This window comes from Pteronotus mesoamericanus, unplaced genomic scaffold (genome assembly GCF_021234165.1).
Source record: "Pteronotus mesoamericanus isolate MK-2021 breed Mesoamerican mustached bat unplaced genomic scaffold, CSHL_Meso_final contig_74, whole genome shotgun sequence".
Classification (NCBI taxonomy): Eukaryota; Metazoa; Chordata; class Mammalia; order Chiroptera; family Mormoopidae; genus Pteronotus; species Pteronotus mesoamericanus.
In genome coordinates, this window is record NW_026555247.1 from 30,451,199 (window position 1) to 30,464,889 (window position 13,691).

The 13,691-nt window shown below is 37.5% G+C and overlaps 1 protein-coding gene across 1 annotated transcript; it reads right to left on the reverse strand.

The window, feature by feature from the left end:
- Positions 1–440: 440 nt before the first annotated feature.
- Positions 441–13,325, reverse strand: STARD6 (StAR related lipid transfer domain containing 6). The gene is given in 6 exon segments (XM_054583373.1): positions 441–554; positions 3,608–3,730; positions 6,445–6,493; positions 10,725–10,805; positions 10,938–11,014; positions 13,287–13,325. Coding segments are annotated over 6 exon segments (483 nt in total).
- Positions 13,326–13,691: the final 366 nt, after the last annotated feature.

Below are 13,691 nucleotides of genomic sequence, written 5' to 3' on the forward strand. Positions count from 1 at the left end.
TTTACAGAGTTTTTCCTGTTTTTGATGTATAGAGGCAAGACTCTCATAATTTCGTACTTGGGGTATCCTTCCTTTCTTTCCTAAATTGTGTTTATTACATATTAGATATACCAAAGATTAAAATACTACTAATAAAGTATTTTTAAATATGTTAAGGTCCTCTGAGAAAACTATAAACTTTCAAATGCTGTTTTGGTCAGGAAAGAGAAACTTCTATAGATATTTTAAGCCATGAGAAATTTAATGTAGTGAATTAAATGTTTACAAAATCATGTGGAAGCTGACGATATGGTTTCTAGGCTTGGACTCCAGAACCAAATCTGGGAACTAGACAGAAGTAGTCCACCAGTTAAACTGTCTCTTTTGAAACCATCAGCAGAACTATGGATGCAAGAAGCTGGAGTCAGTATATGATCACCACTGACACTGCTGCTTGACATTTAGAAGCCTGGAGAGCAGGTACCCACAACTGTCGCCTGGTAATCAGGAACCAAGACTTGGGAAGCTGCTGCTCCCTCTGTCTTTGATGCGCCCGCCTCTTGGCACACAAGAATCTGGCAGGTGGACAGTGGAACAGAGAGAAAAAAGCTCCACTTTTCCTTGTCTTTGATAGCTAGCAGAAACAACAACAAAAGAACAATGGTCTCTGCCTCAACTCTCACAAGACTTCAGCCAATGAGTGTAACCTCATTTGCAAACAGAAGACTAGGTACAATCAACCCCTGGGATGCATGTTTTTCTCAGTTTTCCATCCTCTCTAATTAGAAGCAAGGTAGAATGGAGGTAAGCAGGCCAATGCACAGAATCTGCCAACTCTAAGCAGGTGTGTTTGTGTCTGCATATGCACATATATGTAAAATATCTGTTAAAAATTTTAAAAGTGGTTACTACAGTGTATTTGTGTCAGTGGCAATTTCTTTTTGTCCCATATTACAAAATTGTACTGTAATAAAATTCAGCCTGCAGTTGATTTTTGGAAACTAATTGGATATAGATATACTGAGATAGAAAAATTAGAGGTATTAATAGAATATTCCATCTTTAAATTTAGCCAAACTATCATATTCTAGTTCATTGTAAATTTTTTTGTTGTAACACCCTAAGAGTAAAAAAAAATTGGGAGGTACACACTCCTAATACCTGAATATTTAACTATGGATAACACCAAAGTTTAGCTTTAGCCTTAGTATTCAGTCAATTTCAGTTATTTGCCCACTGAGTAGCTGAATAGTCAACTAGTTCAGGATCATTCGTGGCATTACTAAAATTGCATATGAAATTATGTGATTATGTAGGTTACCATCATATCTAATCAGTGTTAATAAATCCAGTCATAAAAATAAGGCATTTAGATTTATCATTAGCATCTGGATATTCATTTTCAAATAGAGGTAAGCCTTTCAGATTTGGCCAAATAAAATCTCATGAGTTTTCTCTAATAATCCCATCAGTCAAATTAAATTGTTTCAAAGTAAAATGTTCATTAATGATTGTGAACACTATGTAGAAAACAATGATTAACATTATTGAATAGGGAAATAAATAGTTGATATGAATATTGAGAGTAAATGCTTGATAACTTTATGATGACCATATATTCTTTTCGAGTAAAAAAAATGTATTTGTGTGTGTGTGTGTGTGTGTGTGTGTGTCGGGGGGGATTATTTTGGTAATAGGTAACTGCTATAAAAGTTGGTACTTGAAAGTGGAGAGCTATGCAACAAAAAATGGTGTATTGGCTTTTGAGCAGTAGGGAGTTTAGAAGACTGTTAGCAGAGGATGGAATCATGGTGAAGAAACTATGAAGAAGCTGTTATGAAACATTTGCTAAAATAGTTGCCTGTGTACCTTGGAAAACAGAAAATATACCTAATGAACTTTGGCTTTGGGCAAGGACATCTCTAGGTAAAATGCGGAAAGTGCCACCTGGTGGCTTGTAGCTGCATAGGCTGAAGGACTACAGAAAGTTGAGCTTTTAAACAAAAACAAACAAAAAATCTGGTTAGGTTGTAAGCAGAAGTTAAAGGTGTTATAGAGAGCCAGAGCCACTAAGTTGGAAAATATTATTTTCCAAATAATTCTGTGGGCAGTACAGTGTTAAGCACTAGCTTAGGTCTAGGCTAGGAGACAAATGTGGTGGAATGAATTTTCCATTGTAATGACCTGTTCCATCATCTCACAGAGTCTATTATGCTGACATAATAGAGGTAATGCCAGAATGACATTAACATATTTTCCTTGTTGAAAATAAGGAGATTATGCTTGTTGTTAAAAGAAAATTTGTTATAGTCCATGAGCAAATATGGGTCTTTTGTGAAGGATATTGGGGTGGTAGTTAGCCCAGGTTTTGGAGAATCAGAAAGACTTGAGTTTTAATTGGGGTTCAGCAGCTTATTGCTCTCTAACTTATTTTCTCTGAATTTCAGTTTCCTTACTGGTCAGATAAAGCATGCAAAATAGCTCAAAGCACAGTACACTAAACAAGAGCAGGAGAAATGTTAAGAAAACTATCAGTATGAATTGATACATTCAAAGAAATTGGTTAAAGAAAATTCAGCACTGATCACGGAATGACCGATTACAACTTTTTGTTGATTTTAACTCCCACACTTCTTTTTTACCACTAAAAATGAGATGGATATGGTCTGCTTTCAAAACACAGAAAATGGCAGATCTATGATTCAGGCAGCATTTTGTGTTATATGCAATGAGTAAATTTTTATCTGCCCTCATTTAAAAAATGAGATAACTCAATGACAGCTGTATGAGAATGATGAAGACCAGTCCTTAGTGGTATATGCTGCAATGGAGCTAACTGGGTGGGTACTGTTAACGCAGCTACGGTTCAGTCTGGACTCTGAAACTTAGCACTTCAGATATATCAGAAACCTTGTTGGAAAATAATAATTACAACACTTAAATGCCCATATTCCCAAGTAGTTTATAGTAGGGAAGTCTATTCAGAGAGTAGTGGTCAGATTAAATAGAATTATGGAGAGAAACAGGGTTCTAGGCCACTGTCCTGCCAAAGTCCCTTCGCCATGACTTACCCTGAGTTGTCTGGCTCCAAAGATCTTCACGGTAAGAACTGGTATGTTTCAAGTGAATAAAGCTAGTTAGGAAATGATTACACATTGTGAGTGACATTTTAGGGGCTAAGGCTACCCCCAAAACCCTCGCCTTCTAAAAGAAATGTAAGCACATTTAGGTTAAGAGTTGTCTTCAGGAGTTTTATCAGTTACTGGATATGCCCATTCTACACAATTCAAATATAAAAATGATATATTTAAAATTAATTTTGTTTCTTAGTAGTTTTAAAATATATGCCATGAAGTTTCACCCTAGAGGTATCTATCTGTCCTCAGTGCTTAATGTTATATATATGCTGCAAAAAGGCCAGGACATGCCATTAATCATTGACCATGATGTAAATGTCGGCTCTAGAGTTGGGTAAAAACATCAGGCTTATCTGCATTATACATGTATTTATTAGCTTCACCAACTCAATAGAAAATAAAGAATTGAAAATATATTTCTTCCAAAACATGAGTTAAAGGAAAAAATTATTAACTCATAGTAATTCTAAAATATGGGCAAAATGTCCCACCTTACAACCGATAGCATTCATATTTCACTCACAGCGCTTGCAGTACACCACATCAATAAAGTCCCGGGGGGAAATTGAACCCCTGGCAAAACTTTGTGTAATGGCACGACATACGAACGTGTCCTGAAACACATCAAACCATGAAGATTGCAACAATTATTTAAGATCTATTCTTTGTACTGCTCCCCAAAGAATTTCACTGCGGAAGACAGAACTAGAACCCAGATTTCCTGACTTCCAGTACAGGACTATTCCTACTACTCCACATTGGCCAGGTAATATATTATGAAGAGTATATTGATTTAGCGCCTATAGTGTAAAGCCTAAAATGAAACGACCTATATTATGTGCTGACAAAACATCTGATGAAAACAGGGTCTTGAATGTCCTAACTGCAAATCCCTCTCCGGAGTATCCCCGCAGATAAGGACCCTTAGCCAAACACCCCTCCAATCAACAGGATCAGGCACAGTTCCTCCCTACCCCTGAGTAGTGGCTTTCAGCTCCCTGCTGGCCAATCGCGTCTTCCCACAGGAATTGGGGGTCACCTCAGCCTGTCGATACTACAAAGCCTGCCTCCTGGTATTCACTCTGTTCCTGAGCACCACTCCCATGTCCCACTGAGCGGCATGATGCATCCTTGAGAGTTTAGCCAAGCTACTCCATGGTATTGCCTCAGCATCCACTTTGGTAAGGGCCCTGCAGGGCCCTTAAACGGACGCTAGCCCCCCTCACACCAAGTGCATGCCCTAGAAAACAGCCCACATTCACAAACAAATCCAAGTTCCTAATATGACTTTCCCAATAGTCCCGTGTCCAACAGTCTCCCCAGCCTCCCGGGGCGTTCCCCTTTGAGAGCCCCTTAGAAAATCCCCACTGTGGAGCTTATCAAATCCTGCTCTTCTTGGTTTGAATCGGGCAATCATGTCAGCCTGGGAACCCCAATGATGCGCTCCACCCACAGAGCCTAGCGAAGACGCGTTCCTCAGGTCCTGCCTCTGCCGCTACCTGTACCCTACCTTGACCTCCCTGGGTGGCCCCTCGAGGCTTGCTGTGTACTTCCTCCAGGACCCGTGAGTGATAAACTTCTCTATTTCAATTTCTCTTGTGGTCTTTTGTTGAAACATGGCTCACCACCCAGCATCCTGCACTCTATTTAAATCTTAACGAAGTGGTAACAGTCCTTCCCTGGGTTGAGACTAATTATTAATAAACCAATGTTGATCTTATCTGTCTAGTGGCAGGTGTCATTTGTTTTACTACCCCTGTAACCGTAGAGCAGAAATCCCACCCTCACCAAGGGATGAATGGGTTAAAACACATCCCCTGAAAATGGACATGATAAATATTCATAGGAAGACAAATTAATCCTTCCTATAGGGTAATGCTATTCAGAGATATTGTGGACTCCTGGAAAGGGCCCGAAATTTAGACCAGGAAATCAGGTGGAAGTCCTGGTTCTACCATGTATTGGCTGTGCTGACATTGAGCAAGTCACATATTTTCTCTGACTCTGTTGTCAGGTTTTTTTGATGCAAGTTTAGTATTCTTTCCATTATGACAGCTGTGTTGCAGCGACAGCAGAAAGACCTGATATGCTAATGAACTATATAATTAGTCTAATACAGTTATGAATGAAACAATCCAATGTGTTTGGATTTGCCTTTGTGATGGGCCATGTTTCCCAAACTGAACATCCAAATCCAAAGAGGGCATGTGTTTTCTGTGACCTGACTTACCTTCCTAGGCTTTTCTATAATTTCTCCCCACTCCCAGACTTTAAAATCAGTTTAATAAAAGCAGATAAAGTTAACCCACAGAGTTCTAAATAAATGATAAGATGGTGGCAGATTTATTTGTGGGACATTTGTTTGATGAGTGAAATGTGATTTGGAGACTCAAAGAACCAAAGATCCAGTGATGTGGAATTTTATAAATGCAATTGTTTGTGAAAAATCATAAAAGTTTGCTTTACTCCAACATTCACATTTATCACCTCTTTCTAATACTCATTAGCCAAAAAGGCACAACTCACGTTTAAAAATAGCCTACTGAGCTATAATCTACATACCGTTAAGTATAGCAGTCAATAAGAGACCTATGGTATGCTGCACCAAAGTTCAGAATCCCTTACCCCACTCCTCTCTTCTTGTTTCCATCTCCTTTTATGTCCCATTAGTGCCCTCATTTAGTTCATTTTCATGTCCTCATGAGTTTTCACCCTACCTTCACCTCATAGTGATCTCTTCTTCTTCCCCCTTCTAAGCCATACTTGCCTCTATGACACACTTTTTACACCAATCACCTGTTCTTTTCTCTTTGTTTATATTCTCCCTCTTTCTGTTTAACTGAGATAACGTATTTAAAGGTGTTCCTAAAATCATAACCATGTATGCTATTTAGCATATTATCCTTTAAAGAAAAGTTACATGCTGTTCTTAAGTCCCTACAGTGTGTGTCTGCCTTCTTCCTGTTATCTGATGTATTGTCACTATTATAAATTTACTACTTCCCTTTAACAAGGCATGCTTAATCTTTTTTTCCACCTATTGTTGCAGACTCCATGAGTTTGTCCCCTCATAACCGAAGGCACACATCTTTGAGATAGCTAACCAGATTCAGTGTGCGGTATGCATTTAAAACAGATAGAAGCTAACTGGAATTAAACTCTTGAGTAATAAAGAGGAAAGTTTTAAGGCTTTTATAAAGATTTAAAATTAATGTGAATCGATAAAATATGAAGTGTCTACATAATATAGGTGTAATAAACTCAAATCCTTAAGATATTAAACTAAAACTATATTAATACTGAAAAAGTCTAATATTAAACAAATTACCAAATCAATCTTGTGTATCATATTGTATACTTTTAATGATTTATCCCATTAAGTTCTATTTTCAGGTTTATAAAAAAAAATCAGATAGTTTAGTGTTGATTCTGGAATTATTCCTTCAACATGATATTTATAGTTAACAACATTTTAAAAATTCAAAATTTAACATGTTTAGTGTAAGTTGGAAATATGTTATCACAGTATAACAGACTAATTTAGCAATCAATGGTAAAGAAAACTTGAAGGAAATATCAGCAGTTCAAAACACTGTTGCTCAATTAGAAGTAGCAAGGTCTATTATATATTACAATAATTAATATAAATTATTTAAAAATTCATTTTTTTTACAAATTTATGTGTAATGTTCCTATGGTTGCCCTTTTTAAAAGGCTACTTTCACTTAGTATTTTTCTAAAATCTTCCTTATCAACATTTACTTGCTGTATTTATAATAAGCCAACAGTAATCAACGAGAAGCGTGTGTGGTTATACAGTACCTTGTGGGCCCAATTCTTAATTTAAGAATGAAATATGGTCTAAATCAGCGGTCAGCAAACTTTTCAGTAGAGGGCCAGATAGTACACAATTTAGACTTTGTGGGCCACATGGTCTGTGTTGCAACTATTCAACCCTGCTAGTGTAGACAATGTATAATGAATGGGCATGTATGTGTTCCAATTAAACTTTATTTAAAGACAGTGACTTTTGAATTTCATTTATTTTCACATGTCAGGATTTGGGCAAGCAACCAACATTTTTGTTTATCCATCAATAAAATTGGGTTTTCTTATCCATCAGTGAAATTAAGAAAACTGGACTAAAATCTACTATGTAGCAGAAGGCTGGCAAATAAAAATTAAGTCTGACCAATATTGGTTTTATTGTCTCTCCTTGTTAATCATAGTTTCTAAACTAAGGGAATAGATTTAACTAAAATCAAATTTTCAAGCCTCTAAAAAGTTAAAGTTTCTGGAGGAAGTGAGATGAAAACCAGGTGCTATCATTGCAGAAAATAGTTGTCATACTTATGAAGAGTTCTTCCTCTGAACCTTTGTTTTTATGATTTGGTAAATAAATAGGGAAATCATTAGACTATTTGTTAATTTCTTTTTAAAGGCTCAGTTGGTTCCTAACTTTCTCTTTGAGACAGCCTCAAATTTTCTTAGTATGCATGATTTCCTTCCTTCAGATGTGGCTTGGCTAACTTGCAAGTATTACCCCCAAGCCACAAATTGGTTAATTAGCAAAGGGCTGAAGTCTTACTGGCACAAAAGACCTAAGTGTAATCTCTGAGCCATCATCAACTGAACAGTAAGCTATTTGACAACTGTAAGTTAAAATTATACTCATGGCGGTAGCCTGGAAGAATGTGTATGCTCAAGGCTGGGCCCTCTGAGCAATGACTGGCAACACAACTTCGAGCTGCCAGTCCCTGACTAACTGAAGGGCAAAACCATAACACTCGCTGAACTGTGAAAACAGTCTCCAGAGAGGTAGGCAGGGACCCGAGGGTGCCTTGTAGAGTATGATAAATGATGTGCATTATATTTTAGATGCAATGGGAAGCTTTTAGAACATTTTCAGCAGGGAAGTGACACAATCTGAACTGTATTTCAAAAATCTCTTAGGCTATTGTGGGAAGAATGGGATGTAGCTGAGTAAGAAAGTACACGTGGAAGCCATCAGGAGGTACGGAGATGATCCAGTTGACATGATGGTGGCCTCCAGTAGGATGGTGGCAGGGAGACAATGAAGGACAAATCACTTCTCTCTGTACATATCTAGTCTACATATCTACATACATATTAGAGCTTCTATTAGAATCCAAATCTGAGGTAAGTGATCCATCACGTAGGCCAGTATTTTACAATCATCTAAAACATTTGGAAAAGCTTTAATTAAAGCTAAACAAGTTTCTGTACTTTAGGACTGCTCTGAACTCTAGAGTGAATCTCCAAGAGGAGAATATAGTCTGGAGTATTTTGAAAAACTTATTTGACAATTCATTCCATTTTCCCCATACATTTTGAAGGGTTGTATTTCTCACATGCTAGTTTGGCAAAGTGCATTAGACTATACTATACACCCCAAAGTGTACAATGCTTACACTCAGTTGCCCATTCTACTTTCATATGCATCTGTTCCTTGCTTTAATTACTTGCAACTCTTTAAATAAAACTGAAGCCTTGAAGTATTGCAAAAAATTTAAGCTTCCCTAGTTTTTTCCCATTCATCTGACCATAGTCTCACCTCTCAGTCTAGCTCTAGGCTGGGAGAGGTAAACTTCAACTGGATAGACCAACCTCACCAACATGATCAAATTCCTTTGTAAGAACCTAAATGCTACAGTTGATTGAGAATAATACTGATATTTTGAAAAAGACAAATGGTCCCAATCATTCTCTCCTTCTGTAAATAAATAAGACAAACTTGGAATCAGTAGGTTGTGCTTGAGAAAACAAGCATGAAAAATTGAATTTCATGTGCCTTACATCTAAATCAAAACCATGTTTGATACTCATTGGACTATAGCTCCACTGTTAAAAAAAATAGTTTGCCAAAATTGGATGTGATAGGCAGCCTCAAACCCAGTCTCCCATTGATATCCACTTCCTGGTGTTCGTGTACTTGTGTAATCGCCTCCCCCTGAGTCAGGGCTGGATCTTGTGCGATTCACTTCTAATACACTGAATATTGCAGAAGTGACAGGAAATCACTTCCAGCATTAGGATGCAGCACGCCTTTGGCTTCTGTCTTGATTGCGCCCTCTTTTTCTTGCCCTCTCCCAGAGCCCTCGCTCTGAGGTAGCACAGTGCTTGCTGTGAAGAGTCTTATGGAGAGGCACTTGGGTCAAGGAACCGAAGCCCTCAGTCCAACAGGCCCACGGATCACTGAATCCTGCCCACCACGTGAGTGTGAGAGCAGAATTGCCTTCAAATGGAGCTCAATTCCAGCGAATGCCTTGAATGCAGCCTTGTGAGAATGATGGTGGCAGGGCACCAGGCTAAGCTACACCTCAATTCCAGACCCACAGAAGCCATGACATAATAAATGTCTGTTAAGTCACAAAGACATGGGGTGAGTCACTAAGCTATGGGGTAAGATGTTGTGCATCTATAAATAACTAGTACACAGTTTATGTAAATTTCACTTAAAATGTGAATGCAGAAAGTTCCAGGATTTTTCTTCGTCTCGTTTGCATGCAAGAGTAAAATCTCTCTGATAAAAAATTCAATAAAGCTTTAAAACAGCTTACTTGAAGCTATTCTTTGGGTGGCTCTTAGCATTTCATATAGCATCTTGCATATAAACACCCAGGAAATATCTGCAGAATATAAATAAATAACTTCCAAGTTTTCTTTGATGCATAGGTTGCTGTCTACACTCGTCTACAAGGCACCAAAAAACCCTGTAATATCCAAAAGTTTATTCTCCTTGTTTGCTTGAGCTTGACCTTACCTATTCCTGCTGGGTCTATTTTTAAAAGGGCCACTATCAGAACCATTAATTATTTAGATAACAAAGGAAGGGATGATCTTCCTGGGAATTATTAAAATGAATAGGAGAAAGTATAGCAGCTTTGCCCTATAGTAAAAATTTGATTGAAACAAAGATAGTTAAATTTTAGTCATATGAAAAAAGGGCAAAATGCACAAAATGAAGTAGTTGAAAGAAGGAGTGGACTCTTGGAGAAAAAAAGAAATTGAATGCAATTTGGATTTCTCAATAACATGATAATTTCATGGCATTAATGGGCTATCATGAGCAATAAATAAATGAACAACTCTTAAAAATAAGGTTAAAAATGTCTGCACAATTTCCTTTAGTGTACTTGTATTTGAAATAACAGAATCCTCAAAAATATCATTAGAACATCTTGCAGAAAAAATTACATTTACCAGACAAAGAAATAAATTGAGGAAATAAACTATTTTTAGTGGTTCATTTAATGGATAGGTGAAGTATTTAAAAGATCACAAAATACTATTAATGGCAAGAAAACACCAATCTGCTTTTATATAACTATTTCTTGAAGTGGAAATTTCTTATCTTAGTGATTCACTAGAAGGAATTTATTTTTCTAATTGTCTTGAGGTTTGAAAATGATTAGATGGTACAAAATTGCTGTATTTTATTAATATAACATTTCAACCTACTTTATCAATTTCTATTTCCTCATTATTATCAAATAATGTGTTATCACTAAAGAAGTACCATTAAATCTTAGATACATAAATGCCACTGTATCCAAAACAATATTGTAAATAGGACATTGTACTTACAGATTTCCATGGAATTTTTTACAAGCCTTGCTAGAAATAATTGTTTTTTTCTCAAAGGCGAATAAAAATCCACAGATACATTAGATGTCAAGTACAGAAAAAATGAAAAACAAAAAACAAAATGAAGCAAAAGTAAAAATGTATTTCATTTGTAAACAATTGTAAAAAATGTTTTTACAATTGTTTCTCATTAATAAAAAACCTCTTAAACATATTAAAGTTTTAACCACTTTCCAGCCTGATGTACCATGACTGTACTATAAAATACCTTGAGCAAGTGCCTTATAGTCCTTTTAAAAACAAATGATGGGTAAGACTGTGATCATACAAAAAGTTCTAAAATGTTGTATTATATTTTAATACTATTTCTACAGTGCCTCTCGCATAAAAATGAACAATATTTACTTGTCAAATGCCCGTATGCAGGAATCCCTTTCTCCCTATCCACAATGAGAAAGTGCGGTGTAGTATACAGAGTAGGCTTTGGAGTCAAAGAGACCCTTGGTCAATTCCTGTCTTTGCCATTGACTAATCATGAACCACATTATTTAATATTTCTGTTTCTCCAAAGTTTTAAAACTGGGATAATACCTAATCCTGTAGAATTAACACGAGGATTAAAAGAGATAATGCACTTAAATGCCCTACTCTATTGCTTGGCACATAACAGTTATTCAGTAAACCATTATTATTTCTAACAGCTTAATCGTGTTTTCTTTCTCTTGTAAAGCATCATAATCTGTTGATCGCGTTTTCTTGGGAATTGATCTTTTTAAAGAGAATGGCAGTGGCACTAAATGACCGGACCCCTGGCTTCCTCTCCAAAGGTACCATCTGTCTTCAACTCTCCCACTTGGCTGCAATCATATGGACCTCCTGGCTGTTCCTCAGATAAAACCAAGCATCTTTCTACCTCTTTGTACTTGCTGTTCCTTCCGCTTGTAATGTTCTTGCCCAATATGAATGACTGACTCCTCTTCGTTGGTGTCTTTGTTTAAATGTCACTTCTTCAGACAGAATATCAAGTTTGAATCAATTCAGTAGGGGGTAGGTACCGTGTTAGGTGTGGCAAATACAGTTGACTAAGAATTGTTTCTGCTGTGAATGAGTTCAGGAGCTGGCGTCTCATTGGTCCTTTGGCCCCTCATCCAGTTTTCAGTTAGGAGAAGCTGGCTGGTGTGGGGGAAAGATTGTAACAACAGAGAGCTGGATTCAAATCCTGCCTTTGCCACTCACGCCAACTCTATTATTTTGGATTCACTGCTTAACTTTTGAACCTCAATTTTCTTATCTATATCTTTTTCCATATTTATAAATTAGGAATAATAATGCCTATCTCATGGGGTCATCATAAGGATTGAAATAATATTTGTAAAAGTGATTGAAACCATGTGGGGCCCCTTTTTGGTGATCAAAATGGTTAGTTTCTGTTCTTAAAATGGATACATCTAAAGCTGGCTTTTAAAAAATTCTCCAAAGAGCTGCCTCAATAAAACTTCTTAAAGTTTAATGATCAGAACACGTCTTCCTTAGCTCTCACCTAAAGCTCTTTAGGTTGGAACATGAATGAATCTATTTTCTCCTGCTTAGTTCTCCAGCAAGGCATGACACCTAGTTGACATTTCTATCTGAAAAGCTTTTGTAAACCATTATAACTCCTTTCCTAGTAGATTCTTGGTTTCTTTACTTTTCCTAACAGACCTAGTCCAGAATTTTAGTAACTTTTGAAACTTTTATTCAAATCCTCCTGGAGATGTCCATATCTCTTAACCTGTGGAGGAACAAAGTGGAAATAAAATTATTTTGATCCATGAATTACGTTAGTTTATTTGATAAATTCTTTTATATTTTCTCAGCATCCTTCACGTATTACACTTTATATCCTCATCAGTAAACATTTGCACATTATACATACCCCAAGATGGAAGAAAATGGTAGTAAGAGAAACATTAAAGATACTGTCTATGGAAAGAACTACTAAGAAATTATTTTAAAGAAGATCTGGTTAAAAAGACATTTAGTTGGAATGTGGATTTTAAACATCTAACTCTTTAAGCACATGCCATTAGCTATCCTTGGCTAGTCTCTGATCTGGTCTTGTTCCAGCACCGATATCGCAGTTCTCTATTTCCTATCAGCAACATACTGGATACTGACTTATTTAGGAAATGCACAGAGCATTGGAACATACCAACGGAGTGTAAACTCCTGCAGGGACTCAGTCTTATTCACTGTCAGATCACCTAGCACTTATTGCCAAGGTGAACATGTGTCTATTTGAACCAGTCAACTGAATGTTACAGCTTCTGGGTTTTTTCCCTTGCCAAGAAAATAGGGAGGATTAAGTTCGGTGGGCTAGGGAGAGTGAAAACACGAAGGAGCCCGCAGCAAGACTACAGCTGTACCACCTGGTGATGTAACATCGGATGAGCTGGCACATAATTCAGGTGGATTCATCAAGGATATCTTCGCCCACAGGATAAGTGGAAAATAAACATAAACCAATATTGAGATAGCATCCTTTTTTGATACACCACTTGGTTGAAACTGGATTCTTCGCACCTCGTATCTGGAGCCAGATTTGTAGACAGGCTCACGCATACTTTTAAGTGGGTCTTTACATCTGTTTGTATCACCTGCCTCGTTCTGCGCTGCCTGACTGGGTCCCCAACCCGTGCTGGGTCACTGCCATGTTTCCTGGGAATCAAGGTTCCCCAAGGAGTTAATTAAATCCCGTTCCTAAACAAACTCCCTTCCGTCCCGCATCTGCTTTGAATGTGAGGAGCTGGACAGAAGCCCAGGAGGGTCGGGCTCGGGGACAAATAAAATGGGGAAGGCACCAGGAAGGGAGGAAAGGCAGTGAGTGGTCTCGAGAGCTGCCCCAAGCCGAGATGATGTCTTATCCTGGGAAGGGGTGCTCTGAAGGCGGAGAGCCGAGCTCACTTGGGGAGGTGGAGCTGGCTCTCG